At 46.7% G+C, this 25,977-nt stretch overlaps 2 protein-coding genes across 21 annotated transcripts in view; one reads left to right on the top strand and one right to left on the bottom strand.

Moving 5' to 3' along the window:
- The window catches only part of STRBP (spermatid perinuclear RNA binding protein), a 164,036-nt gene extending 143,474 nt beyond the window's left edge, over nt 1-20,562 (top strand). For 3 of the 9 annotated variants that reach the window (XM_054519462.2, XM_054519463.2, XM_054519464.2), the window contains one exon: nt 8,745-20,562. In XM_054519462.2, the coding sequence (XP_054375437.1) occupies nt 8,745-8,830 (86 nt within the window). In that variant the 3' untranslated portion in view covers nt 8,831-20,562. Of the gene's footprint in view, nt 1-2,559; nt 2,694-3,321; nt 5,099-8,744 lie in introns of those variants that run through there. The other 6 variants (XR_008509455.2, XR_008509450.2, XR_008509451.2 and 3 more) reach the window with 6 other exon arrangements.
- RABGAP1 (RAB GTPase activating protein 1) overlaps nt 19,899-25,977 on the bottom strand; it is a 172,951-nt gene continuing 166,872 nt past the window's right edge. For 11 of the 12 annotated variants that reach the window (XM_054519399.2, XM_054519400.2, XM_024251732.3 and 8 more), the window contains 4 exons: nt 25,891-25,974; nt 25,135-25,206; nt 22,951-23,148; nt 19,899-21,625 (listed from right to left, as the gene is read on the bottom strand). In XM_054519399.2, the coding sequence (XP_054375374.1) occupies nt 21,503-21,625; nt 22,951-23,148; nt 25,135-25,206; nt 25,891-25,974 (477 nt within the window). In that variant the 3' untranslated portion in view covers nt 19,899-21,502. 12 annotated transcript variants of the gene reach the window in all.

The raw sequence follows: 25,977 nt of genomic DNA, 5'->3' as shown, positions 1-25,977 counted from the left end.
AGCCCTTTGTACTCTTGTTGTACAAGGGTATCCCCATGATAAAGGTTCCATTCTGTTATTTGAGCATTGCTTATTAAAATGATGGCACTACCCAGAGATGGGGAAGGAGAATGTGATTATCCTAGTTTATGAATTTCCAAGTTTTTAAAAATAATAAATTAATCAATCAATCACCCTCTCTTGTTCTTGTGGCCTTCTTCACTCTGTAAGATATTGTGTTCACTCCCTGGCTTTTTTCATGCAGATAGAAGATTAGCAATTTTGCTGGGATTCATTGAAGGGTCTCCTTTCCTCTTCAATTACATCAGAATCTAAAGCAGCAACAGGGTCCCCATAAAAACTTGCTCTTCGATTGTCCCAGTTCTTGTTGAGTGCTGCTGTGAAAAGTGACAGGTTTCAGCCATGGGTCAGCATTTCTTTTTAAGACACCTGATGATGCTGGTGGAAATGGATCAGTGGGTAACATTGTGCTGTTCTGTAAAGGGTGCCGACCTAAGTCCTCCACTTGCATTCCTCACCTTGTTTGGAAAGCCAATGATGTTACTAGAAGGTCAATGGTTTCATTAAGGTACTCACCCCCATGAAGGAGCAGCAGTATGGTCCCCTGTCAATATTTATAAGGCACCATGTCTTAAAAATGTCTGTTTTTAGTATGAATTAGCTTTCATTTTCCCTATTCAATTCTGCTTTTGGGAACTTGACAGGGCCCATCCATGAGAATGGGCTTCACAAAATATGGCAAATTTATGTACCAAATTCCTTTGGGACCACTAAATAAAGGTGAAATGGGCAATGTACAACAAATGTTAGTGTCACTTCTCAGATATATATTACACAATGATTAGTTTGTTTCTTCTCCTTGGTCTTTTGTCTTTATTAGTGGTGGGTGATACTTTAATAAAACCTCATCACTTGCTGGAAATACCTGTAACTTACCATTCTCATCCTGGGCATTAGTGGGTAGACATAAACGAGAGGGCCCATTTCAGCTGGGAGTTTTCATGTTTCGTTGATGCGTTTTGCTGACCTATGGATGAAACAGAGCCATCACTGAGAAGAAAAAGCATGGCTGATCGCGTCCAGTCTTTATTAATTAAATCTTTACAGTGGTCCTCATTGTCTTTGGAATACTATTAATTGGCAGCTGCAGCTGTATTGTTATTTGAAATTGGTCATCAAATTTGGATTCCACGTTGGAATCTCTCTAGAGATTTCTCGTTAGAAAATTCTTTTGAAGTAGCTGACTCTGCTTCATAACTCACGCCCTCTGTAATGGTGAAAAGGGAGCTGTGCTGTTTTCCAACATGATGGCAGTCATTTCAAATGGTTTCTACCAAGTCTTTTTTTTTTTTTTTTAATTTTGTTGTTTGTTGGAAGTTACTAACCATGTTGTAAACCTGCCCAGTTGCTGCAAACTTTTACATTTCTCTGCTTTACTTAAAATAATCGAGCTGTCAGTCCTTTGTTAGAAGTGGTAACCATGCAAGTTCAACTGTTTAAATTCTGTAATGAATTAAGTGTCCCCCTACCTGTTGCCCTTCCCACCCTTCCATTTTGTAATGAAAATTCCACTTACAGCTGAAAGAGCAGAGAAATATAAATGAAGCTCTTGGCTTCACCAAATTGCCTGAAATTAACATAAAGTTTTGCTTCTCTGCTCTTTTCTCCACTGTAGGTGGTTTTTTCATTGACAGCCCCTATTGCCAGCCTCTGAGCGTCGCACCATTTATTATTCACTTGGGCCCTCAAGATTTCTTCTCTGACTTCTAGAACCATCAGGTTGTCTGGCTTGAAATGGCAATTTCTATGTCTTGGTCTTAAGAGCAATGTGACACCCTGAGGCTATCCAGCTTTCAGACACACCACTCTGACACCCTCTTTTTGAAAGCAATGACTGATCATTTTAAAGAAGAGCAATACTTTGTTCAAAGCCACGGTGTCTGTTTTAAAACTTTTCCTTTGGAAACCTAGCAATATCTGTACTTAATCCCTTTTTAGCATAGTTTCTTGTCAGGGAGTTTACAGATCAGTGTAGAGCTTAAAATTAGTGTGTGAGCTGTGCTATGTTCTGACAGTTTTTACACTTTTTAGCACATAAATAGTTACATTCCTGACTGCGTCAGTTAGCGTTACTATAATTTCTCAGAGATAGGGGTCCTCCTTGAAGCCATATCCTCTGCATGGGGACTGGCCCCTAGCCAGGGATGTGGCTTGCAGCTTGTGTTTCTTCAGGCTGCAGGAGTACCCCATCTCTTGTGCAAGGTAATTGGTCCAGTAGATTTCCAACATACCTCATGCTGACTAGATGAAGTGCATGGGTGGTGAAGTAAGGAGTTGAGTTTATATAGTTCTGAAGTCGTTTGTAGTCTCTCTCAAATTGTTAGCCAGGGGAACCAACCACTGAGAGATTTTGCTGGTATTGGCCTTTTCTTTTTTTTTTTTTTTAATTTTGGGTGAATGTTTGAAAATCATGAATCAGCCACCGTTATTAATTGAAGAGCTGGGAATACCTCGTTAATGTATTTTTAAAACTGGTGTTGGACCCTCTGTGTATTTCAGGTTAATACTTTTAAGCAGTTTTCAGCACGTTTATCTCACTTTATTCTCGTTCTCCTCGGACCTTCGTAGCCATATCACTTGTATAAAATAGGCTGAGATATAGTGACTGTAAGCTGTGATCTCAGTATACAAAGGTAAGCTCTTTTATTTTCTGATTAAAGAGAAAAATAATTAAGACAACATGCATATATGACAATCATATATGATGTATTTGATCTCTTAGGTCATATGTCATCGCATTACCTTTAAAAATTGTATGGTCTAAATGTAAAATAGTTATTTTTCAACATTTGTTTTAATACCCTTGTAACTGCTTTTTATTCAAGACAGACATTTCACTTACACTAAGTGTGTGTGTGTGTGTGTGTAGAAACTTAGGATATAACATGTATGTAAATTACACACACATACCTGTTTAAATGTAAGAATTCAGTGATAGGAACAGTTCATCTAAGAAGATTTTAATGACAGGGCTCTCTTTTGGCCAAAGCAGTGGAATTTCCTAAGCAGCAAGGTTGGTAACGGTGCTGGTAGGATCCGTATGTGTAAGCTGTTACACAAGCTGAGGATCAAAGTGCCAATTTCTCAAGGAGAGAAACTTCTCCGAGAAATGAAAGTCTCTGATCTGTGTTGTATGCCCTAATACAACAACAGCAAGAAGCCATAGAAAAAAGCAATAGAAAATGAAAAAAACAAAAAACAAAATATTATGGTAACTATGGAAAAGTATATAATTGACCGAGCTAAGTTAATTATTTGCAGAACCAACTTCAGCAAGACTCGGGGTGGTGAATATCGAGTCTGCGGAGACCAAATAGACTTAAAGCAATCCATCTGTCTTTTCCAGGTTAGGCAGCTAGATTATTTATTTCCTACCTTATTCAACTATCGTGGAGTTCATGTAAAGATTTGAGGGTTAGGCAGACATTTTAATAAAGATTTGCTTCATTTAGATGTGTCCCATAAATGCGTTTAATTGTGTTAGATGTTCTGTGCTAAGGCTGTATTTGATATATGTAGATTAAAATGAATTTCATGTTTCATATTTGTTTCTAAGTAGCAGTTTCTTTTGATTACTCACTTTAAAGTTGCTGGAACAACTCTTGTTTTTTCCCATGCAGAATCTGTATGTACATTTAATGTGGCTTTGGCATCTATAAAAGGTTGTACGAGGTATAGCTGACTAGTACTGAGTGCGATCCAGTCCTCCTGAAACAGCCCAGTGCCTATTAGGTGCCGGGTCCTTTTCTGGGTACAAGTGAACAGAGGCTGTGACCAGTGGAAGCATTTTAATTCTGTCAGTCTTCTTGTTAGAATTGGGCCTATTACAAATATCCTACTTTGGGAACAAGATACTTTGTTAACTGTGGCAAAAAGAATATTAGCTCCGTTATTAGTTTAATTATAAACTATTTAATAATGTAGGCCCTCTGACATCACCCAAATAGGCATCACTTGGAAATTCACTCATTTAAAATATTTCCCTGGCAGTTCTGAGAGCCTGAAACCTACTCTGGTTTATGTTCGTGGACCTCTGTCCAATAAGTGAACGTAATGAAATGAATTCATAACAAATACTCCGGTCCTTTCCAAGTAGTTTTTATAGTAGAACAAAGGACAAAGTGGTTAATTTAAACACTGAGCACATTTTTTTTAATGACAAATGAGAAAGTTTCACCCTTATAATCAATCATTCACCATAATTTCCCTGTTTCCTAGATTTCATTAATAACTGGAGGGAAATCTTCAGTAGTGAGTTAGAGGAAAGAACTAAGGAGATCCCCCCTGCCTTCCCCGCCCCCACCCCAGCAATTAGATTTCAAGCAATCCAGAGCCCGGTACACCAGGGTCATTAAGAGCAGTTAAAGCTGAAAACAACCTGCTCTGTGGATGGTCTTCCCCTAATTCTCATTCATCTTATGCCAGTGCCTCCTGAGAGAGGGTGAGGGCTATCTCTGAATCATCCAGAATGAGAAAGGTTCTGTGTATTCAAACTAATTCTCTATACGGTCTGACGCCATGCGGTGCAGTGACCACAGGTTCCTCAGTGTTATTAGGAGTCTTGGAAAGGAGACGGGTGGTAAATGGGTAACAACAGCAGAGCCAAGAAACTACTGCTGAGGTGGGTTTCAATATTGATGTGTTTCTCTCTAGCCCTTATTTACAGAGCACAGAGCTAGTACTTATATAAGAATGAGTCCCTTCCTTAATAGCCTCTTCCCGAAAGACTGTTTTAAGTCAAGAATTCCAGTTGAGTTGGTTGTAAGAATAGATATCCTTTCCCACATTATCATTTTAGGTAGGAACTAACAGATTCCATTGATGCTTTGAAGCAGCGATCTTTGGAGGTTTTTAAAAATAGTACCATAATGCAAATTAGGTTATGTAAGCTTTACAGCACAGCTAGAAATAGAGACTAGAAACCATGCGGGAATCTGGGCCAAAGAATTTCTCTCCTTCCAGCACATTCCCATGGGGCTCAGGAATTAGATGAGTTAATACACATAATATGTTTTGAACAGTACCTGGTGCAGAGTATGTACTCAGTGAATGTTGAGTGTTCTTAACCATGGTTGGCCGAGGTGAGGATGAACGTGAGGAGGGCAAGGCTCTGCCAACGGGTGTTGGAGAGGCAGGTGCATGGCCTGCTCAGGGTGGAGCTGTGTCGGTTCCTTGGTGCTGATAGGCTTCGGCTGCTGCCAGGCTTTGGGAGAGGACTCCTGGTATCTAGGGGTTAGACAAGAAACACACCCCAAAGACGTGGTGAGAGCTAGTGTGGTGGCATTGCTGCAGATCCAAGCTGAAGGAAGTTGCTCGTGTGTCTGTTACAGTAGTTAAATTACCAGCCAATCTGCCGCCAAGGGTTTGTAAATACTTGTTTTTTTGGGGGGGGCGGGGGTTGGGGGATTTAAGGGTGCTTAGAACTTCATAAGGGCTGATCTTAGAATATCTACCTGCTGAGTCCAAGTGTCCAACCAGTGCATTAATAATTTTTTGAAAAGGTGTTTGGTTACAACTGCCTCCGGAATCTAACCTTCAGGGCTTACCAGTGTTTAGTAGGTAGAAAGCAAGTTCCTTTAAAGCACAGAAAGGAAAGGAGGAAACTGATTGGTGTGCTTAAAAGGCTGTCAACTAGGATGCTTCTCTGAAAAGCAGTCCTATAGCTTGTCTCTTCTAGTTTGCTTTGATACTTTGGGGGGAAAAATCTGCACTCGTCACCATATGAGGCCTCCCTTCTGCCTATTAGTCTTAGAGAAAACATATCTGCCCATCTATTCATCTTTCTTTTTGTCTATCCATTTACTGTCTGGACACAGTTGGAAGTTGCTTTTTTTCGATAAGAGGAAAATGGGTACATGATGAAATTGATGTTTTTGGATTAAATAGAGGGTGCACGTCTTATCTTCCATTCCTTTGTGTGTCTACAAAGACTTCAGGAGCCTCTGCAGGAAGGTGGTCAGATGCATCCTTGGCTGTTGGTAAGAGGTGAGCTAAGTGGGGAACATAGATTGGAGCCCTCAGATGCTCCAAGTTTATAAAAACTGTGTGTAGACAAGGACTGAGTGTTATCTTTAAGGAGGCATATAAGATTTGCCTTGTAGTCAGGAGGTTTTTCTTAAATCTAAGAAATACTTGTTTAGCTAATGTCCTGGCAAAAGTTAGTACATTCCCCCCAGGGGAGGCTGTTTGGTGGAGTCTTTGCCTTGTTCAGCCAGCATTGAGCGAGGACTTCTTTTTTTGCCTTGACTGATCAGTTGTTAACATTCTAATGACTTGCTCCTTCTGAGGAGGGTCTTGGTCTCTCTTGGCAGAACTTTGCCATTTCTGCAAATGAACTGTGCCATCCTGCTGGGGGCAGGGTGAAGATAGCCACCGTTTGCCCAGGCACTTTCAGCACTGGACAGAAGGTCGCTGCATTCAGGTGTCTGCTAAATGCCCCAAGTAATGAGGTGAACAGCAGCCCTCAGTTTAGGTCATTTGGGGCAGCAGTGGATCGAAGGAGTAGGAAGGGAAGGGGAAGGAGACATGCCACCATTTGCATCTTGTGTGCCAAGCACTTGGACATTCTTCTGAATTCTCCAACTACCTTCCTGGAAGTAGTAGTATCCTTAGTTTACAAAAGAAACTGATGCTCCAAGTTAAGTGCTAGAACCATTAATGGAACCTAGCTCTGTTCTAAAGCCTCTTTGTATTCCATCCTGCTATGGATTAAAAGGCTGGGGCTGACAGGATGGGCTTTGCTGGTAGCTAGGCCCTCTGACTTGAGGTGACTCCAGATCAGATAACCTGGCCTAAAATAGGGCTCTTTTCATTTAAATTGGTTGTGAAGAACGATTTAACATACTGGAAGGACAGACTGAACGGCTGCATTGCATCTGTATCAACAGAGGAAGCATTTTTATCTAAAGCTTGTTTTTCTCTGAATTTCAGTGAAATCTGAGGTGTGCGTTTTCACTTAGCTTATATTTTCCGAGTGCATGTTCTCTGCCTGGCCTGAGATAGGTCATGAGGTTGTCTTCAACAATTTAAGCCAGACTCTGAAGGCAGGCTGGTAAGGCTTTGGCTCAGTGGGTACAAGGAAGAGGAGCACAGAGGGGCAGCAGCCCAGGTCTGAGGTGTAAGTGCAAGGGGGTGTCCCTGGACAGGTACTCAGTAGAGATGGGTGGTGGCAGACTGCAGAGGTCAGTGGTCATTGCCAGGAGTTTCCCTTGGAGTGGGCCTCAGGGCAGACTGCCAGCCTGGAGTTTGCTGTCTTCCCTCCAAGTTGGACCCGTGTATGGTAAGCCCTGCTTGGATGGCTTTGGGGTCTCTAAATTGCTGCCTGTGAACCACCCTGCTGAGCGTGTTGGATTCTTCTGCTGCTGTAACCACTTTACCAGCTCCTGGGCTAATGAATGACAGCTGGGTCTCTGCTCAGGCGTGGGTGGGTGCGGGGATGGCTGCGGGATCCTTTTCAGGACAAGGTATTCCTCATCCACCCCAAGACATCCTCTTTCTTGGCACTTGGCAATGTTTCTGCGCACCCTGCTGTAATCCTGGAGGGGGCAGGGAAAAGGAACCTTTGAATCCCAGGCTGTCATGTTCTAGAGCATGACTGTGTGCGGGAGAATGAGCGCCTGGCATTTGTAGAACACAGTCCTCTCTGAGGCCCTTTCCCGTTTGTCATTTCATGACTTGCTGTACTGGTGGCCCTTGGAGAAGCAGCAGTGCATAGATTGTTGTTCCCACCCTGCAGACAGGGAGAGTAGAGCCCAGAGATCTCTCCAAGCCACACTGCTTATTTGTGGCAAAGCATTGCGGCCCCTAACAAGTTTTTAACCACCGGAAGAAATAACATTTCTTAAGACTGTTTTTAGAGGTAACAGCAGGCCTTTCTGAGGAATTAGTTTTGAATTTCACCACAACTGGAATTAGAAATTTTCTCCTTTTACAGATGAGGAAATAGATGCTTAGATAAGGTGACTTGCCCCAAATTATAGTGCGGTGAGTGGTGGCGCTCACCCAGTCTGAGGCCATGCTGTGTGCAGGTGGTTTGCGTCGCTAGTGTGGACCAATGTCTGTTCTGTCTTCCAAGCCCACTTGGCAGCAGTGGCTTCTCTCTCTGTGATGTGTTCTGCTCACCTTTCCTCTAGGCTTCTGGGCTATCCCCTGTACGCCTTGAAACCAAGCAAAAACCAACCCACATCTCCCTGATCCTTCCTCAGCCTCCTAAAATCCAGACTTTCTGGGCTCGTTCTTTTTCTGGTTCCTTTGTTAGTGTGCTACTGGGCCAGGTGACCAACTGGTCAGCCCTGGGCCAGGCAGCCTGTTTTTTTGTTTTGTTTTGTTTTTGCCAGCTACACAGTTAGGGTTAATTTCTACAGATCATCATTTTATACTGTAACTGAACCCTATAATAAAGTGCAAATTCAGTAATTGCTACTTGGAGAGCTCCTCAGGGGTGGGAAGGAGGACAGGGGATGTGCTGTTGGAAGTATGTGTTTTATGTTCAGCCTCATCCACACTTTGGTTTTTGGCCACATCCTCCGTTCCTGGCTCGGCCTTCAAACATGTGCTCTAACCCATGGGATCACCGTCACAGTAACACATTTTCCAGAGCAATCAGGTGTTGGGATCCCCTTGGATTCTTCCATCATGAGACTTCTCGGAAGTCTCAGCTTTCTAAAAATCCCTCATTCCTGCAGAGGCTACGTTAAAGGAATATGGTAGCCATCATCTGGGAGGTAAAAAACCTGTGGAAATTGGCACCTGGGGAACTCAGGAAAGCTGAAAGCACCTTGAAATGAGATGGAAGGACCAGAAGGTTAAGGCTGGTGAAGAGGAGACCTGGAGAGAACGTGGGCACTCCTGCCAGGTATTTTTAAGGGATTATATTTATTTGTTGTATGTGGTTCCAAAGGGTAAAAGACAATTATGGGAAGCCAGTGGGGCAATTTGAGCTAAAATACACCTCCTGCGATGACAGACGCAGCCTTGAGAGAGCAGCTGAGGTGCGACATGAGCTCCCTGTAACCGGCATGTTCAAGCAAGAAGCCGGTTGTGTGGACGGCAAAGAGGAAATGCTGTGGAATGTCAGTTTGGACGAACTCTGATGTGACTGGTGATGCTGCCAAGACCATGTCTCCCTTCTTGGGCATGTAGATTTATTGAGAAAAAACATTCACTGTCACCTACCGCTTCTTACCAGGCTCTGTGTTGGGGGAGCAGTTGGAGAAAATGTCAGAATTTGCAGCTTAGACAACTGAGTAGAAGGTGAAATCATTGACCCAGATGGAGAGTACAGGGAGGGGAAGAAAGAGGCACAGAGGATTTGAACAGAATGAGAGTCCTCCTCTGTGCAGGGAGAAAGGCTTCAGTGGGTCTCCCCCTCCCTGCTAGGGATCCTCCTTGCCAGCCCTGGGCTGGGGGCTGGCAGGCCCATTCCCAGGTCTCTCGCCGAGGGCAGGAGAGGAGCCAGGCCTCAGGAGAGAAGTGCTTACTGAGTAATTTACCAAAAGCTATATAGGCTTCCCACTGAGCCAGATGGGATCCCCAGGAGGGGAGTCAGAGGCGGGCCTGGCATGCATGCACAGAGAGAGTGCACCCACTTGGGGAGCGTGAAGGGCCTTGCCATGGGACCTGAGATGATTAGCAGAGTCAAGTGGCAGGTGGGACACACAGTCTGCAGTCACTTCTTGAAAGGCCCTGGGTGGTGTGTCCTTCAGTGATGACCATTGTCCACGATAGTGAGTTCCAGAGGGTCGACTGGGACAGTTGGGTAGCCAAGGACCAGAGTCAGGAGGGAGAGCTGATGAGCAAGAGGCTGTTGCCATCGGCCAGGCAAGGCGTGAGGGAGGCCGATGGAGCGCAGCAGCAGAGGGATGGAGAGGCAGGAATGGCATCTCTTCACAGGCCAGGCTCCTCTGCCGGATTGGGTAGGGACGGGAAGATGATGGCCCCCAACCCTGGGCCAAGGAACAACAGCACCCATCCGGGGGCGGGAGACCTGCTGGAGTACTTCTCCTGGACCACGGCTCAGTGGGCAGTAGAGGGAACAATGGTGTTTCTGACCAGGATGGGGGAAGGCAGGGGAATGGAGGAAGATACTGGCAGGGTACAGAGCTGGTAGAATGGAGCGAGGGCCATCTCCACCGGGCTAGGAAATGGGGCTTTGGTGGGCCACACTCCATTGTGCTGGAGCACTCTGGCATCTCCATTGGCAGTGGGGAGGGGCTTGTGACCTATCAGCATCTTCACCCTTTCCGAGTTTCCGCCGGGCTGGGCTCTCCAGCCAGGAGTCACAGGTACCAGGTGGTTGTTCATGCTGAGGCCTTTTGCTTGGCAAAACATTAATCCATTTGTGTTCATTTTTAACCTAAGCAAGGGTTGGAACTTGTTGGATTCAGCATCTGTGGAACACAGTCTGTAGCCCATGGGAAGGCGTGGACATTCTTTCCCAAGTTCTTGAAGGACGGAAAGGACCATGAACTTGTGAGGTGACCGGAGGATTGGTTTTGGGTGTCAGTTTTGTGTCTGTCCCAGTGCTGCCACTTTTGCTTCGAAGTGGACAGGGAGAGCTGAAGGCCAGCATGGGTTTCTGCACCTGTTTCCTACAGCTCTGCTGGGGACTGTGGCTCAGGTGGCAGCTGTGGACACGGATCCAGTCAGCCTTTGGGTGGCCAGAGCTCCAGGGCCAGGTGTCTCTTAGCTGCAAGCAGCCTTCACTGTTAATCAACAGGCTACACAAATCTCACCTCTAAAGAGGTGAAATGTGAAAATATATGGGAAGCACCGCCTTAGCCCTGTGTCCACAGATCCTTTCTGTAAAGGGCCAGATAGCATTTCAGGCTTTATGGACCATGTGGTCTCTGCCACAACTGCTCAGCTCTGCCACTGTAGCACAAAAGCAGCTAGAGACTGCGTAAATAGACAGCATGGCTGTGTTCTGATAAAGCTTCACTTACAAATACACAGGGCTGTAGTTTGCCAACCCCTGCAAAGTAGGGAGTATTTTGCCAAAGTTGGCTGTATTTCACCAACCCCTTAGACTGTAGAGATGACTTACCCTTTGGCTTAATCATGACTGGAAACTTCCTTCCCCTCTGCTGCCTGGACCCATCGACCTCCCCACAAAGGCTTCCTGAGCATCTCCGCCGTGTGAGCACTGGCTCAACGCACAGGACGATGTCGTTCCTGCCCATATGGAACTTAGGTTTTGAGTGGCACATGGGACATTGAAAGAGGAGAGCAGGTGGCTAAAGAGCATCATACAGAAAGAACAGGGCTCAGGGAAGTCCCAGGTGGTAGAATCTCAAAGAGAAGGGCTGAGGGTGAATCAGGAAAGCCCTGAAGGCAGGCAGCTCTGGAGTCGGGTTTAGACAAGGAGGCTGCAGTTCTCCAAGGAAGGGAAACAGGACCAGATGATGGATGAGATTGTGTCGAACAGTGAGGAGGCCTGCATAGTCACACAGGCGCATGGGGTCTGCTCGTAAAGGACCAGGAGGGCCAGGCTCAGGATTGTGGACTGGATTCTCTGGGCAGTAGGGAGCCATTGGACAGTTGTGCTCAGGAGGGTAATGTGATCACAAATGCTTATTAGAAATGTCACTGGCTATGGAGGACCATGTCTGTGGTTATAAGTTACGCCTTTCAGTTTAGTCTGGATTTTTTGGTCAAGGTACTTTTGGTATTAGAGTGGGGAAGAGAGGCCCAGAGAGTTGGACAGGTTTTCTGACCACTGGCTTATAGTCAGTGAGCGCCCCACCTTTATTTTGACATGACAGAGCTTGACAGAATCTTCCTTCTTCAGGCTTTTTCTTTCCTGCTATCCTAAAGATTCACGTACAAGGGCAGGATAAATGAAACATTCTGTCTCCAGTCTAAGTTCAGCTTGGGGCCTCACAATATGAAGGTAAAGGGGCGGGGACGGACTGCCCCTTGCTTCAGAATCAAGTCACATGGCGGGAATGCTCTATGGAGCAGATTGCTTCCTTTGTACATGCCCTAGGCCCATGTTCAGCAGGCCTCAGAGAAGCAGAGATGCTGGCCTCTCATCTCCAGAGGTTGCCAGCTACTAAGGGAGGTGGAATCGACTACCCCTGGGGGTGGACTGCTCTGGGCCGGGCCTGACATCAGGCATAGGGGACTGAGGTGAATCAGACATGGTGGCTGCATTGAGGAATGCTCAGTGTCGTTGGGGTGATAAAAAAACCCACGGCTGTTTGTAGCGCTTTCTGCTGAGCATGGTCTTTCCTGTCAGAGGGGTTTCTAGGCACGCTGAAGGGAGCTGCTATTCAGAGCATCGGAGAGGTGCCAGGGACGTGAGCTGCTGCCAGTTTGACATGAACAGAAGCTGGGAGTAGCTACTGTTGCTGTGCGTTGATAGGAGCACAGTGTCCACTGTGAAGGGGCGGGTAGGGCTGGAGAAAGATAGCCTAATACAAGCGCCTCCACAGGTGCTGATTCAGTGAAGCCCCAACAGCCCCGCGGGGTAGGTGATGATCACATGCAGCTCGGAGAAGAGAAGGCACTTGCCCCTCTGCCTGAGCTGGGAGGTGGTGGCCAGCTCCACACAGGGCTGTCCCAGGATGCTGACGAGGTGGGACCAGCCACAGGCTGGCAGCGCTGCACCGTGACCCCCCTTTCACAGGGCCCAGCCTTGTTTCTGGCCTTCTGGGACTGAGTCAGGAGGTGAGGGCATGTTGCTGCCCCAGCACAGTCGGGCCAGGTGTGGAGAAAGGCAGGAGGGAGGTGTGCTGTGCTCTGAGCAGCCTGGCAGGCCCTGGAGAGGCAGGAAGCCACTGCAAACTTCGGAAACTGGGTGCTGCTTCCTCTCAGTGAAGTTGTGTTTTGCTAACCTCTGATAATCAGGTGAGGGATACAGAAGGAAGAGTTGCCCCTGGGTGGCTGCTGTCTTTAGACTTGTCGGGCTCCCTCTGGTACAGAAGTGCCTCTCGGATTTTGCTGCCTGGTCTTCTCTCTTATGGACATGGAGTGGCTCTCAGGCTCTTATGGTACAGCTCTAAGAAGGAACACTTGTTGCATTTTCTAGTGAAGTTTCTGGGTTTATGGAAGGGAAACTGACAAACTGGAGCCGGCACAGATGGACATTGGGTAAAGAGAATGCAGCCTGTCCCTGGCTGCAGTGCCAGGTGTGGCCTTTCACGTGGCAGCAAGTCACGTGCTGTGGCTCCAGCTTCATAGGAAGGCTCTTGTCTGTCAAGCAGTGGAGTTACAGACAAGAGCCTTGCTCAGGCCAGCCCTGCCCCTGCCTACAGGCACAGGTGCTTTGCCATCTGTCCCGTTTTCCTGCTTAGGGAACCAAAATGGTCAGAAAGTTTCTTGACTCTAACCTAAATATTTCTGCCGCTTTTGCGAGTCAGACTTTTTCTTTTCATTGTTCATGGAAATGGATCAAGAATAGGAGTAGGAGTTTTAGATAGCTAGGGAGGTGGTGAGAAGTTCCTTCTCCACCTATAATTTACAAGTCGTGTTTTAGGGTTCCAGCCTCTTTCCTCTGTTCTGGGTATCTCGTGCTCTCCACCCTTTAGGGATTTTGGTGTGGTGGGTCAGTGGCAAGACACTCGATCCAGGCAAGACACACGCATTTCCGAGGCACTTTCATGTCACTTACCAAGCCTCCTTGTGTGCAGGTATCACTTCACTGGCTCCCTCAGGCTGCAGCCCTGACCCCCAAGGTAGTGATGGCAGCTGGTGCATGAGGTATGATTTGGAAGTAGCCAGGCAAGCCCTGGTTGCAAAAAATACCTCTTCTATCCCGACAGCAGGCCAGAGGCGCTGCCATTAGACGCATCCCTCTACCTACCCCCGATCACTTTTCATGGTCAGGCCGGCCTTGCACAATCAGGTTCTGTTCACTCCGCACCCCCATTTCTTAGATGGGGTACTGAGCACTGCTTTTCCCTTAGCTTACTTCATGTGGCAGCTTCTCAGGGATGGGACCTACCATGGCTGTGGGAGATGCTTCGCTACTACTTACTACCTTTCCGAGGGAGGAGGGCTCATTTTTAGAAACGTTACTGGGGAGCCAAATTGTAGGCATCCGACCAGAGGGCCTCGCTCTCTTCATCTCCCAGGAATCAAGGGTAGCTCTGGCTCTCTGAGGAGCTGTCTCCAGCCTCCAGGTGGACGTCCTTTCCAGCATACCAGGGCTTATGGAGGCAAAATGAAAGCTGGTCCACGTGGGAACTCCCTGCTGTTGTCCTTTCCTTGGGCAGACACCATATACTTTTCAGCTCCTAGCAGTGTTTACCCTGTTTTCCCCAAAGCATCCTTGGACTCAGGCCTTTCATCCTGGACCCATCTGTCTGGCCTGTTGTGCTGAGCCTTTGGTCTAAGTGGTTGGTTGGTCCCAGCCACTTCTTCAAAAGGTTTCCTGAGGTAACCATAAATTAGGGCAATTGTACTTCCAGGAACAGTGAGGCTGATGGGCCTGTTCCCAAGGGTGCTTTGGCAGGGGGTGCTGGGGAAGGGGCTGGCCTAGGGCCAGGTTCATCATACCATTAGCCCTACAGCCCCATGCCTTTGTGTCCTGGTTTACCCGCTGTGTAGTGGTCCTGCAGGAGTGGAGCCTGTAGGACTTGCTTCTCACCGGCTCCAAGCAGAACTCTGGGAAGGTGGGAGGTGCAGCCAGTCTAGACCTGAAGCCCTCACACTAAGGACTAAGGTAGGCCTGCTCAGCCTTAGCCCTTCGTCAGCCCCAAGGGTGGGGGAGGCAGGAGGAGGCTGAGCGTAGTCATGGATGGAAACCTTTCCCTACTGCACGGTTACACACATGGCATTGGACTCCTGGCTGTAGCTCACTCGGGTCTACTGAAAACCAAGTTAGTTTTTAGAAATCTATTTAAAATATCTATCATGTATCTATTTACTGTGTTTTTCTGAATACGCAAGTGTAAATAGTATAATTTGCAGTGCAAAGTCCTTGGCAATAACTTTGTGTGTTATGTTTAAAAACACTGGAAACCGCGACCACCATGGACTGCCCTTCCCCTCTGAGGCAATTATTACATGTAGGACTCTGAACTTTAAACCTTCAGCGTGACTGAAGCAGCAGCCTGCACATGTGGATGGTCATCAGTGCCTCGCCCAGAGATGCCTGGCCTTCATCCAAAGGGACCCTGCTGTCACAAGTCCTCCAGGCAGCACCCGCACTGTGGCTCCTTCGCACTGAGTTTGTTGGACTCTGCCATAGACTGACCCTCTTGTCTGGCTGCTGCAGTTTGTCTGTAATGCCCTGACATGTTGCATTTTCCCCATTTGGATAAATAAAAACAAATGCTTCTGTCACACACAGTAATGGACTGTTCTGTGCAGGACCCACTGATAAAATGAAGGATACAGCTTTGGTGAAAGGTTCAAGTGCAGGCTCCCTTTTCCTGGCCCTTAAGGCTCTAATCTAGTTCAGTACATGTTACAGGTTCTTCCCTTCATGCAAAGGGATGGAGGGGCCGAGGACATTTGAAGGGGGGTGGATGGCTCCTGATAATGGACAGTGATTTGGGTGGGGCCAGGGCCTAATTCATGATCCCGTTATGGTCCTTAAAACCCTGCCTCTCTGTGGTGTGAAGTTTCCTCAACATGAAACATGAACCTGGCAGCCTGGCACAGTGAGTGGTAAGTGATGTCATGTTGAGTGAGTGCTGACCTCTTAATCGTCACACCTGTTCCCGGGGGCAGTAATACCCAGACGATACAGATTGGAAACCGAGGCTCAGGGTTAAAGGACCCTGCCCAATGGTGTCGACCTTCTAGAGGGCGGCAGCAATTGGAACCCAAAGCTGAGGCTCTTCTTCCTGCTGCCTGGTCCTCTGCAAGGCTTCTGCAGTTGAGCTGCCCTAGTAACTGAGAGCTCAAGACCACAATGTAGTCCCAGCCCACTTGGAGGGACGAGGATGAAAAAGGTCCGGCAGCCCAGGGAAGTGTCCTGGTGGGGAATCGGGCCAGGGGCTGCTGCTGCTGCCTCCAGGTAAGTGGAGAGTTGTGTGGGCAATGGCGCTGGGCTGTTTTTGCCTCACTTTATAACTCAGGGCCCCACCTTCTCCCTATACATCATCAGGCTGGATCTACAACGATGCAAGAATTGACTGAAAGAAGAGCCGGCTGGGCCAGCTCTCTGCTGTTCTCATCCTCATTCCCAGGTTGGCCTTTCTGAGATTGAGGGACAGCTAGGCTTTCTTGTTCACAATTGCCACAGGCCTCAGCTGCACAGGAGACAGGTTGCTGAGGTGGAACTGGGAGAGAGGAAGGGAGGGAGCATTGTCTTTCTTGCTCTTGGGCCCTGGAAGAGAAGGTGAAGGTGGTGGTATGTGGTAGGAAAACTAACTCCCCAATAAATAGTGTGGTCGCAGGCAGACTTTTCACCTTCACTTTCAAATTTGGGAATAACATCACTGAACTCAGAGGTGTTCTGATGACTGGAGGGAGAAGAATACAGGAAAAGAGCCAAGGGCGTCACAGGAGAACCCAGCAGCCCTGACGAGCCAGGCACCAGGCCCACTGCACAGATCAGAACTCAGGAAGGTTAAGTGAAATGTGTGTCCAAGGGTATGGCCTGGCCTTGAACCCTGAGTTTGTGTGTGTGTTGCTTGCAGTACAGTGCTGTGACGGTTTACACCTACCTGCTTCCACACGGTCATCTTTAAGCAGCCACCCTGCTGGTTACTGACAGAAGTACGAGTCAACATCCCAGCCGTGTCTCTGAGCCCATCTCTCTTCACCTATCAAATGGGGAGGGCAGAGAACTCAGCACTCAGGCCTGTTGTTGTTCTGGGAGTGCCTCAGTACCCGTTCTGGGCGGCTCCAGTCCTCATATCTGCCTGCTCCAGCATTCCTGTTCTTTCATCAACCCCCAAATGAATCTTAGAAGAGGATTGAAATGCCAGTGTCAGAATCAGGCACGTCTCTGAGCGGTGAAGTGACTCTCCAAGGCCACAAGGGGCCCATGTCACCTGTTGCGCTCCCCTGTGCACGGGCTCTGGTTTTCACAACTGATGGGTCAGCTCAGACATGGGAGTTGTGTTCTGGGCTTATTCGGGTAGCCGGTGGCTCTTTTCTTCACCCCCCTCACTACTCAGTCCCTGCCCCTGCCCCTAGGACTTGGAATTCAGAAGAGGTGCAGACACTCTGGGGCTGACAGCTCCTGCCATTCGGTCTGAGCCGCTGCCTCCCCACTGAGAATTATCAAGGCCCTGGAAATCAGCTTGGTTTGCAGCAGGGCCTGCCAAAGAAGGTCCGCTCAGCCTGCGCTGCATGCTTGCTGACCTCGTGAGCAGGAGACAACAGGTGCCCAAGGTTGGAACCACAGTCTGAGTGGCCCAGCACAACTGCTCTTCCTGCCACAGTCCCCTCTGACCACTGGCCTTGCTTGCCCACTTCCCTCACAGCCAGGCTTCTTAAAATCTATACTTGCTTGTCTCTGCCTCCTGCCCTCCCACCTCAACTGTAGTGGCCACTGCCCTAACAACCTTCCGGCTCCCAAATCCAATGACGCTTTTCCAGTCCTGCCCTCATCCCACCCCAAGGTAGCTCTTGCTCTTCTCTGGCCGTCCGTGCTCCATTCTCCATGTCTTCTCTCCTGGCTCCTTGAATGGCGGCTCCTAGCCCTTGTTTAAGCTGTACATTATCTAGGCAGTCTCTCCAGGTTCCTAGCTTCAGCTTGCTCGAGCAATGGTTCTCAATCAAGGGTGATTTGGCCCCCTCAGGGAATATTCGGCAATACCTGAAGACATTTTTGGTTGTGCCAGTTGGCGTGGGGTAATGCACTAGCATCCAGTGGATAGAGGCCAGGGATGCCGCTGGGATTACACAGGATAGACCCCCTACAGCACAAAAGTATCAATCAGCCAAATCATCAACAATGAGGTCCAGAAACCCTGCGCTAGAGATGCCAAACCAACAACTGAGCAGCTGTAGATTGCCAGCATCTCCAACCTGCAAGTCGCGGACTGACTATTATTTCAAATCTATACCCTGATAGCTAAATTTATCTTCCTGGTGTGTCGTCACTCTCACTAAATTTCACTGACTCCATTCTCCATTCCTTATTCTATCAATCGTCTGTCACCTCTGCTCACACCCTTAATTTCTTCTCCTCCCGATTTTTCTTCCTAAAGGATCAGCAGGGAACTGCTCAAAGTGCAAGTTAGCTTAACCCATTTATGCCTAGTGTTCCATTACTGGAACGCTAAGCTTGTGGGAGTTATTTATCTCCTACTGCTTAAGGTCATCGCCAAGGTCTGATTTTTCACACAAAAAAAATTTGTAACCTCTGGCATAAATGGGTTAAAACTCTCCAGTGACTCCTCATCAGCTCCAAACTCCCTGGCATGGCCGCAACCTGATTACCCAGTTTCATCTCTCATCACCCCACCTCAAGCCGACTTTACTACTGTTCTTCCCACCTAAATGCCGCTGTCCTCTTGCTGCTCCTCTGCCTAGCTAGCAAGTCCCTTAGTTGTCTGTCACAACTGTCACTACCACTTTGTCCCTCCTGCATTTATACATAACCTTCCCACAGGATCCCATGCACCTGTATATGACTTACCATACGGTGTCACTATTATTCTTCTCAATCTCAGCCTCAACATAACCAGGGGACCGCCCCAAAAGCAGGACCCTCATCTGAGTCGTTTGAGGCCTGTGTGCCAAGACTGAATAGTACATGGACTCCTTTTCTTGGGCCAGTAGGCAGCTGCAGGGATGAGGATTCTGCTGAGTCCCTGCACTACTGAACATAGAAGCCATGGGACAGGAAAAGCATGGAGCAGCATGGAGCTGATCCAGAATGTGGATCCCAGAAACATGTCCTTCAGCCTGCAGCCTATGAGCATCAAAGGGACCTAGCTGTGCTCTGGAGCCACAGTCCTGGCTTCTGCAAGAGTACCTGCCAGGGCCTGAGCCCTGTGCTAGGAACTTTCCTAGTTTTGTTGCAGTGGAGAAAGGGCAGGGGCCCAGCTGCTCTCTGTCTAATCTGTATCTCTATCCCTATCTATCTATGTCTGTCTGTCTGTCATCTATCCATCTTATCTATTTTATCTCTCTCATCTTATCTATCTAATCTACATTTATCTATCTGTCTGTCCACCCAGCTATCCTTCTTGCAGGCATGAAGCTATGGTCTGTTCAGCCTGCATCCGTTTAAAGGCTAGGCATAGGTGGGGTCCTAGAGGGTAGGTCAAGCGGGAAGGGGGAACTGTAAGATTAAGGAAGCATCATTCTTCCTGCTATGGAGAAGGGGGTTGAGGTGGTGAAGAGGGGCAGCAGAAGGCCTGGGAGCCTCATCTGTATGGTGCAGGGATGTGGAGGACAGGCAATAGGAAGAAAGAGGCTCTGAAAAGATGATAACTCCATGTCACTGCTTTTAAAGCTTTTAGCGGACCACAGCCGGCCCCCAGGTGCTCAGCCTGCCTTTCTACTCTTCAGCTGTTTCCCCTGCACATGCACATTTTGGCCCTGGAATTCTCTCTTCCATCTCTGCCTGGTGAGATGCTTCTGCCTTTGAAGGTCTAATTTGACCCTTACCTCCTGTAAGGCTTCCTTAAGCCTCAAAAACACCAAGTGTCCCTCATCCCTGCTACTACAGCACGTTATTTCGCAGAGGGGCAATGTTCATCATAAACACAGAGGCATCACAGTCATCTTCTTGCCCCATGTGGCCTGCCACACCCCACCACTCCATATGTCTCAACAGGTGGGTGAGGGGCTGCCTCGCGCTCACACAGGCCTCTCTTACGGCACACACAGTGGTCTTCTCTGACTCTGCTTCTGTGCACAGGGGATGAGAGAAGAAGGGGAGGCGACAGGAGTACATGATGACAAAACTGGTTTTTACAAAGCAATGCTGTTTGTACCAAAATATTTAATCAATATGCTGTTAAAATAAAACCAACAAAAGAAACAGTAATACAATTTTACTGGTTTATATTTCAATTCATAAAGTTGACACACTGAAACTACCTTAGCACAATGTCCACACACCTAGCATTAGATAGGCTTACAGCTAGTTTGGTAACTGAACAAGAAAGACACAGAAAGCAGCAAAGGGGATGGTTGGTGGGGAGGGGGTTGCCACTTGTTACCTCCCTTATTACAGATAACCTCAGCAAGCGTTAGTACAGCCAATAAGAAAAAGAGCTACAAAACAACCCGAGTGTCTTTATATACAAAACCAGTGCCTCTTGTAAGCAGCCACCTCAACACTGAACGCAGAAAAGAGGACAAAACCATCTGCGTGTTAGCCTGTCAGCATATCACTATATAAATTAAAAGTCAAAGTTTTTTTTTTTTTTTTTTAAAGGTGCTAAAATCTCCATTCCATAGCTTTGAAGTGAGAACTTAAACAGCCCATCTGAACAGTGAGGTTTGCACCCAGGCATACTCTGAGGAGGGCCCAAAGGCCCAGCCCATCTGGGAGGGACAGGCCTGGAGGATGGAGACCTCGCAGCATGTGCACCCTGTGCAGACATTTACAGACACGCAACTCAGTCTTTCTCACTTGGACAACCTGTTGTGCAAAAACACTAGGAATCTTGAAGTGAGAGAGCTCTGTCCACAGCTCCCGTAATGGCAGGGAGGAGAGCAGAGCCCAATGAACCTTGAGTGAAATTAAGTGCTCAAATAACCACATAATTAAATTGTGCAGATCAGCAGTCCTAGTCTGGTATTTAAACACTGTCAAGGGGGCATATTGGGAAAGATATTTATATATATACATACACACACACACACACACAACACATTAAGCAAAATAAGATTTGTCCATGTTATAATCCAGTCTCACAGTCAAGTCACCCACCCCAGCCTTTTGAAGTCATTTGGCAGCTAATGCTAAAAAGTAACAGGAACTATGAGAGTTGCATAGAATTGATCAGAAACATGAATAATGCCAAACCCAAAACCTGCACATGATACAGTTTAACAGAACCAGGTGGCTTCAGATGCAACTATGAAACCCTCCTATTTAAAACAAAGTGCTTCTCCATGTCTACCTGGGGGACCTTCTGCTGGCATTGAAGCAGAAAAGAATTATTTGAATTTCTGATCCCTTGCCCCACCCCCACAATATATATATATTAAAAAAAAAAAGGTTTAGAAAAAAAATCAACAGACTGAAGGATCCCCTAACTCTGATCATGTAAACTCAGCCTTTAGGCTGGGTGAGGTGTTGACGTACACGGGGAAGAGGCCTGGGAGGTCACACTGAGGAGTGATTTCTAGAGTGTCCAGAGCGTCGGCTGAGCTAGCAGGCCTATTAGTATCAGTAGTCTTACCCCAGAGGTTGCCTGCTTCACGAGCTCTGGTCCAGTGACCTACCAACATGCGACTATGGATCTGACTTAGGTACATTCTGGTCCTGGGACAAGTCACAGAATCACACATCTGGCCAAAGAAGGCAACAAAAGGTGTCGTATTTTCTGAAGGTGTCGGGAGGCGGCAGCTGCTCTCAGCAAGTCTCTTTCCCTTGAACCCCGGTTGCTGTCTTTATGGAGCTCAGTGTTCGGTTAAACCACGTCTTCTTGGCTGCCTGCACCTCATTGAGGGCAAGCCCTAAATGGTGCTCCAAGTCCTGCAAGAGGAACAGTGCGCATGAGGATGCTGGGCTCAGTGTCAATGACACTGGCTCCCCAGAGGAGAACCAAGACAAGAATGCAGTCTATTTACTCTGGAGAGGCCTCAGAAATTCCCCCAGTCTCAAACTGGCATAGAAATGCCTGGAATGCCTAAAGATTTGGGAGCTTTTAGTTAAGATCTAATTTCTTCCCTGGTCTATTTATTGAAACAATCTTCTACTTTCTATGTCTCCCTCTTCTGTCCACCTAATGCACACCAGGCAGAGAGCTAATGCTCTACTTCTGATGACATCATTTCATTTTGGCAAAAATCTTTAAACTCCCTAGCATGGCATTTGAAATGCTTCGCAATCTGGATCCACACACTCTCTTCCAGCCTTAGTGCAACCTCCATCCCCTACTGCAAGGAAAGAACTCCTGAGGCTCCTTCCTGGGCAGCCACTCTCCTCCTTGTGCTGCTGAACATGCCACTCCCTCTGCTTGGAATTGCCACTGTTCTCTCTCTCCTGTAGCTACAACCCCTGGGCATTCTTTGATCACAGCACAGCTACTGCTGCCTTGGTGATGCCTTTCCTGATTATTCCGGGTGGTCACACTACCAGGCCTTAGCTTTGCAGTCCCAGACCTGTAACAGGGCCTGCCAAAGAGCAGATGCCCAATGAATGTGTGCCATGACGGAGAATCAGCCCTAAAGCTTTTATCCTGAACTTGTTCCCACCATAAACAGTGCTTAGGGTTTAGCGGTGCTGGTGGACCTAGCAATGTGTATAAAGATGACCAAAACAAGCCCTAACTTCTTTATCAGGAAAGGAGGCTCAGACAGGTAGTATATTCACAGTCACAAAGCTAGTTAAGTGGTGGGAACTGGAAGAACAAAAGCTTGCATTTATAAAGCCCCCGACATTCTGCCAAGCCATTTGTGCACACTATCTTACTTAGTCCTCAAACCAACCTATCAGATAGGGACTCTCATCATTTCCATTTGTAGATAAGGAACCTGAGATGTAGGGAGGTTACTAACCCAAGGTCAAACAGTTCAGTGGTAGAGCTGTGTTTCTAAAGCACTGTCTTCTCATCCCATCAAAAGATTCCAAGCTTTGTGTATCATTCTCAATATGACAGTGGAAATCCTCAAGACAGGCCAAATACTGATGAGACATCCACTGGCCAATAACAAGTCCTGTATTTCTTCTCATGACAACTGTGACCAAAGTTTAAAAGGTGGGGAAAAAACCCAAACCATAAAGATAATTTCTGGGGTTTCTAGTGCACATCAGGAAACCCAGCCCGCAGGCACGTGTCTGAGCTCTGCTGCTGTTACCTGTATCTTACACTCGGCCTCCACCAGCTGGAGTTTGGTCTGTGCCAGTTCTAGCTCCATCTCTCTCAGCTGGTTCTTGAGCGTCTCTTTCTCTTCATCCGTGTCCTCATCTAAAACCTCCTTGGTTGAGCTTATGCCTTTTACACGCCCTTCTTTGTTGAAAAATTCCCGGCACCGCTCACAGTCATCCACTTTTTGCTGAAATTGAATGTTAGATGTAAAGAGGCAAAGAAGAGGAACTGGCCCTTTAGGATGGTGTGAGCATCTCCTTTGGGGGACACCAAGAGACGGCTTCTCTGTTGAGCACTAGAGTTTCTGAAAACCTGTGCTCTTTGTAAACTGGCAGATAACCTACTGGAAAAGCCACTTGGTATTATACACCAAAAATAATAAAATTATCATTGTCTTGATTCAGTAATCTCACTTCTAGGAACCCAGGCTGAAAAATGAAGCTGTAACTAGATAAAAATTTATGTACAAAAATTTTCACTGTAGAACTGGAGACAGGCAAAAAAGCGGAGGATAAACTATTCAAAAACAATTAAATATTAAATACACTGTGCTATATTTATACAAGGAAGTACACAGCCTCTAAAAGGTTTTTGAGGAACTTTTTATAACATTGGAAAATGGATGCATGCTGGTTGAAATAGAACACAAAAATGTACATAAACTGTGATTACAAATAAAATGTATTCCACATTTCATCAAAATAAGATGCCATTAACTGTAAGAAATGTCATTTATGTTTCTCTAAGAAAACATTCTGCCAATTAAACCACAAAAAGCCAATTATAAAACATCCCACTTTCAGAGATGTAAATGTGAAAAAAATGCTTATCTCAGAATGAATGAAATTTTAGATGTTAAACACTGAACAAAGACTGAAAGAATATACACCACCGTATTAATAAAGATGTTATATGTGGAAAATGGATCATAAGGGCTTTTTTTCCCTTATTTACTCTTCTTTTCCAAATTTTCTGCAAGAATATTAAAGTTTTAGAATCAGAAAATAAGTTCTGTTTAAAAACCAGATCTGGTTGGCCAGGCGCAGTGGCTCACAGCTGTAATCCCAGCACTTTGGGAGGCCAAGGCGGGTGGATCACGATGTCAGGAGTTCGAGACCAGCCTGGCCAAGATGGTGAAACCTTATCTCTACTAAAAATACAAAAATTAGCTGGTGTGGTGGCACAAGCCTGTAATCCCAGCTAGCTGGGAGGCGAGACAGGAGAATAGCTTGAACCTGGGAGGCGGAGGTTGCAGTGAGCTGAGATGGCGCCACTGCACTCTAGCCTGGATGACAAAGCACGACTCTTGTCTCAAAAACACACACACACACACACACACATCTGGTTAAACATTAATTATGATGAAGGCCAGTGTCATCCTGCTCTAGGTAATGTTGCTTTGCGCAAACATGGCCATGAGCACAGAACTTTCCCAAGTTCCTGTCCTCTGAGCTGTAAATATGTTAGTGAGGCACTTTTCAGTAAATTGCTTATCTTAGTAAAATCTGACAAGTACTGTAATACAGGTAGAGATTAAAGAAAGAAAGCACCATGTTATAAAAACTCCTAAGCTGCCAACAAAACATTAAACAATTAAAATTCTAAACTGGGCACAATGGTGCCCACCTGGAGTCCAGCAGCTCAGGCTGAGATAGGCATTTTGCTCGAGCCCAGGATTTCAAGGCCAGCCTGGGCAACATAGTGAGACCCTGTCTCTAAAAATAAAAAAAATAAAAATAAACTAAGGTCCTCATTGTACTTGGATGTGTTACAGCAGAAGGCATGAACTCAGAACAACACTGGAGAGTGACAAGCCACAGCACATGATTCTGACCTCTGCACTCCCACCACCTGAAGCAAGACTTATCACTTGCGTGACTCCTTCTCCTCAGCATCACACTGCTGACATCGACTGCCTTACAGACATTTGGAAATCGTGGGGCACTTGCACTTTGAGATCTAAAGCTAGAGCTTGTTTGATTTCATGTGTACACCCTTCCAGAGAAAACAGGCGTAGTGTTAGTTGTCAACTACTGAGCCAGGACCTGTGACAGGTGCCTTATTGCTTAGATTGTCTCACTTTTGAAATCAACTGCCTCCTCCCAAAACCTGTTTATACAGCCATAAAATGAAGTAGGTGGTATAAAATCTTTTAGGTAAAGAGAAGTCTTACCCGAATTTTCTCAATTTCCACCTTATTGGCTGTCTGCTGCTTCTCCAATCTTTCACTCAACTGAGAACAAATCTAAGGAAACAAATATAAAACAACAATCTCTTGAGCAATTGTAATCATCTGCATAAATTCTGTAGTGGAAGCTGGAATATGTAAATTGGATTAACATAGTAGCAAATAGGCTGCTACCGCTCAGGAGGGGATATGAAGTTGATGGATAAGCAGGGGTTCTTCTAGCTATGCTGCCTCTGCATTCACTGGCCTAGGACTTGCAGAAACCAAGCAGCACCACACTCAATGGCCAATGGTTTCTGAACACCTGCCAGACTCATGAGCCAGCAAGAGATCCTAGTGTAGGAGGGAACAAGACCATTCCGTTATGTTCTTAAAACTCAACCAGTCAGGGAAATAACCGGTTTAAAACTACACATAAACAAAAGTTCGTAATTCTGAATCTGAAATACATACCAAAACATACTGTGGTTTTAAGTACCTACTATGTGCTGGGCACTGCCAGGCACTCTACAAACATGGTCTTTTTAAATCCTCGTAACAACCTTCCCAGGCAGGGATGATTTTCCTTCTTTTACAACTGAGAATAAGTGAAGCCACTTGTCAGTACAGGGGCAGAGCCAGGATCTGAAACCAGAGTGCTTGCATTTGGATTTGGGGGGGGTGGGCGGGGGCGGGTATACATTTTATCCAGACTACGGGCTCCCAGATTACACAGCCCAATCCCAGGGTACTGGAACCTACCTGCTTATAGTCACCAATGATAGAACTGTTTTTTTTAATCTCAGATTCTGCCTTGTCGAGTTCCCGACGGCACATTTCTTTTAACTG

The sequence above is a fragment of the Pongo abelii genome, chromosome 13 (assembly GCF_028885655.2).
Source record: "Pongo abelii isolate AG06213 chromosome 13, NHGRI_mPonAbe1-v2.0_pri, whole genome shotgun sequence".
NCBI classification, from domain to species: Eukaryota; Metazoa; Chordata; class Mammalia; order Primates; family Hominidae; genus Pongo; species Pongo abelii.
Note: the sequence above shows the minus strand (reverse complement) of the source record. Positions and strands in the feature narration are given on the sequence as shown.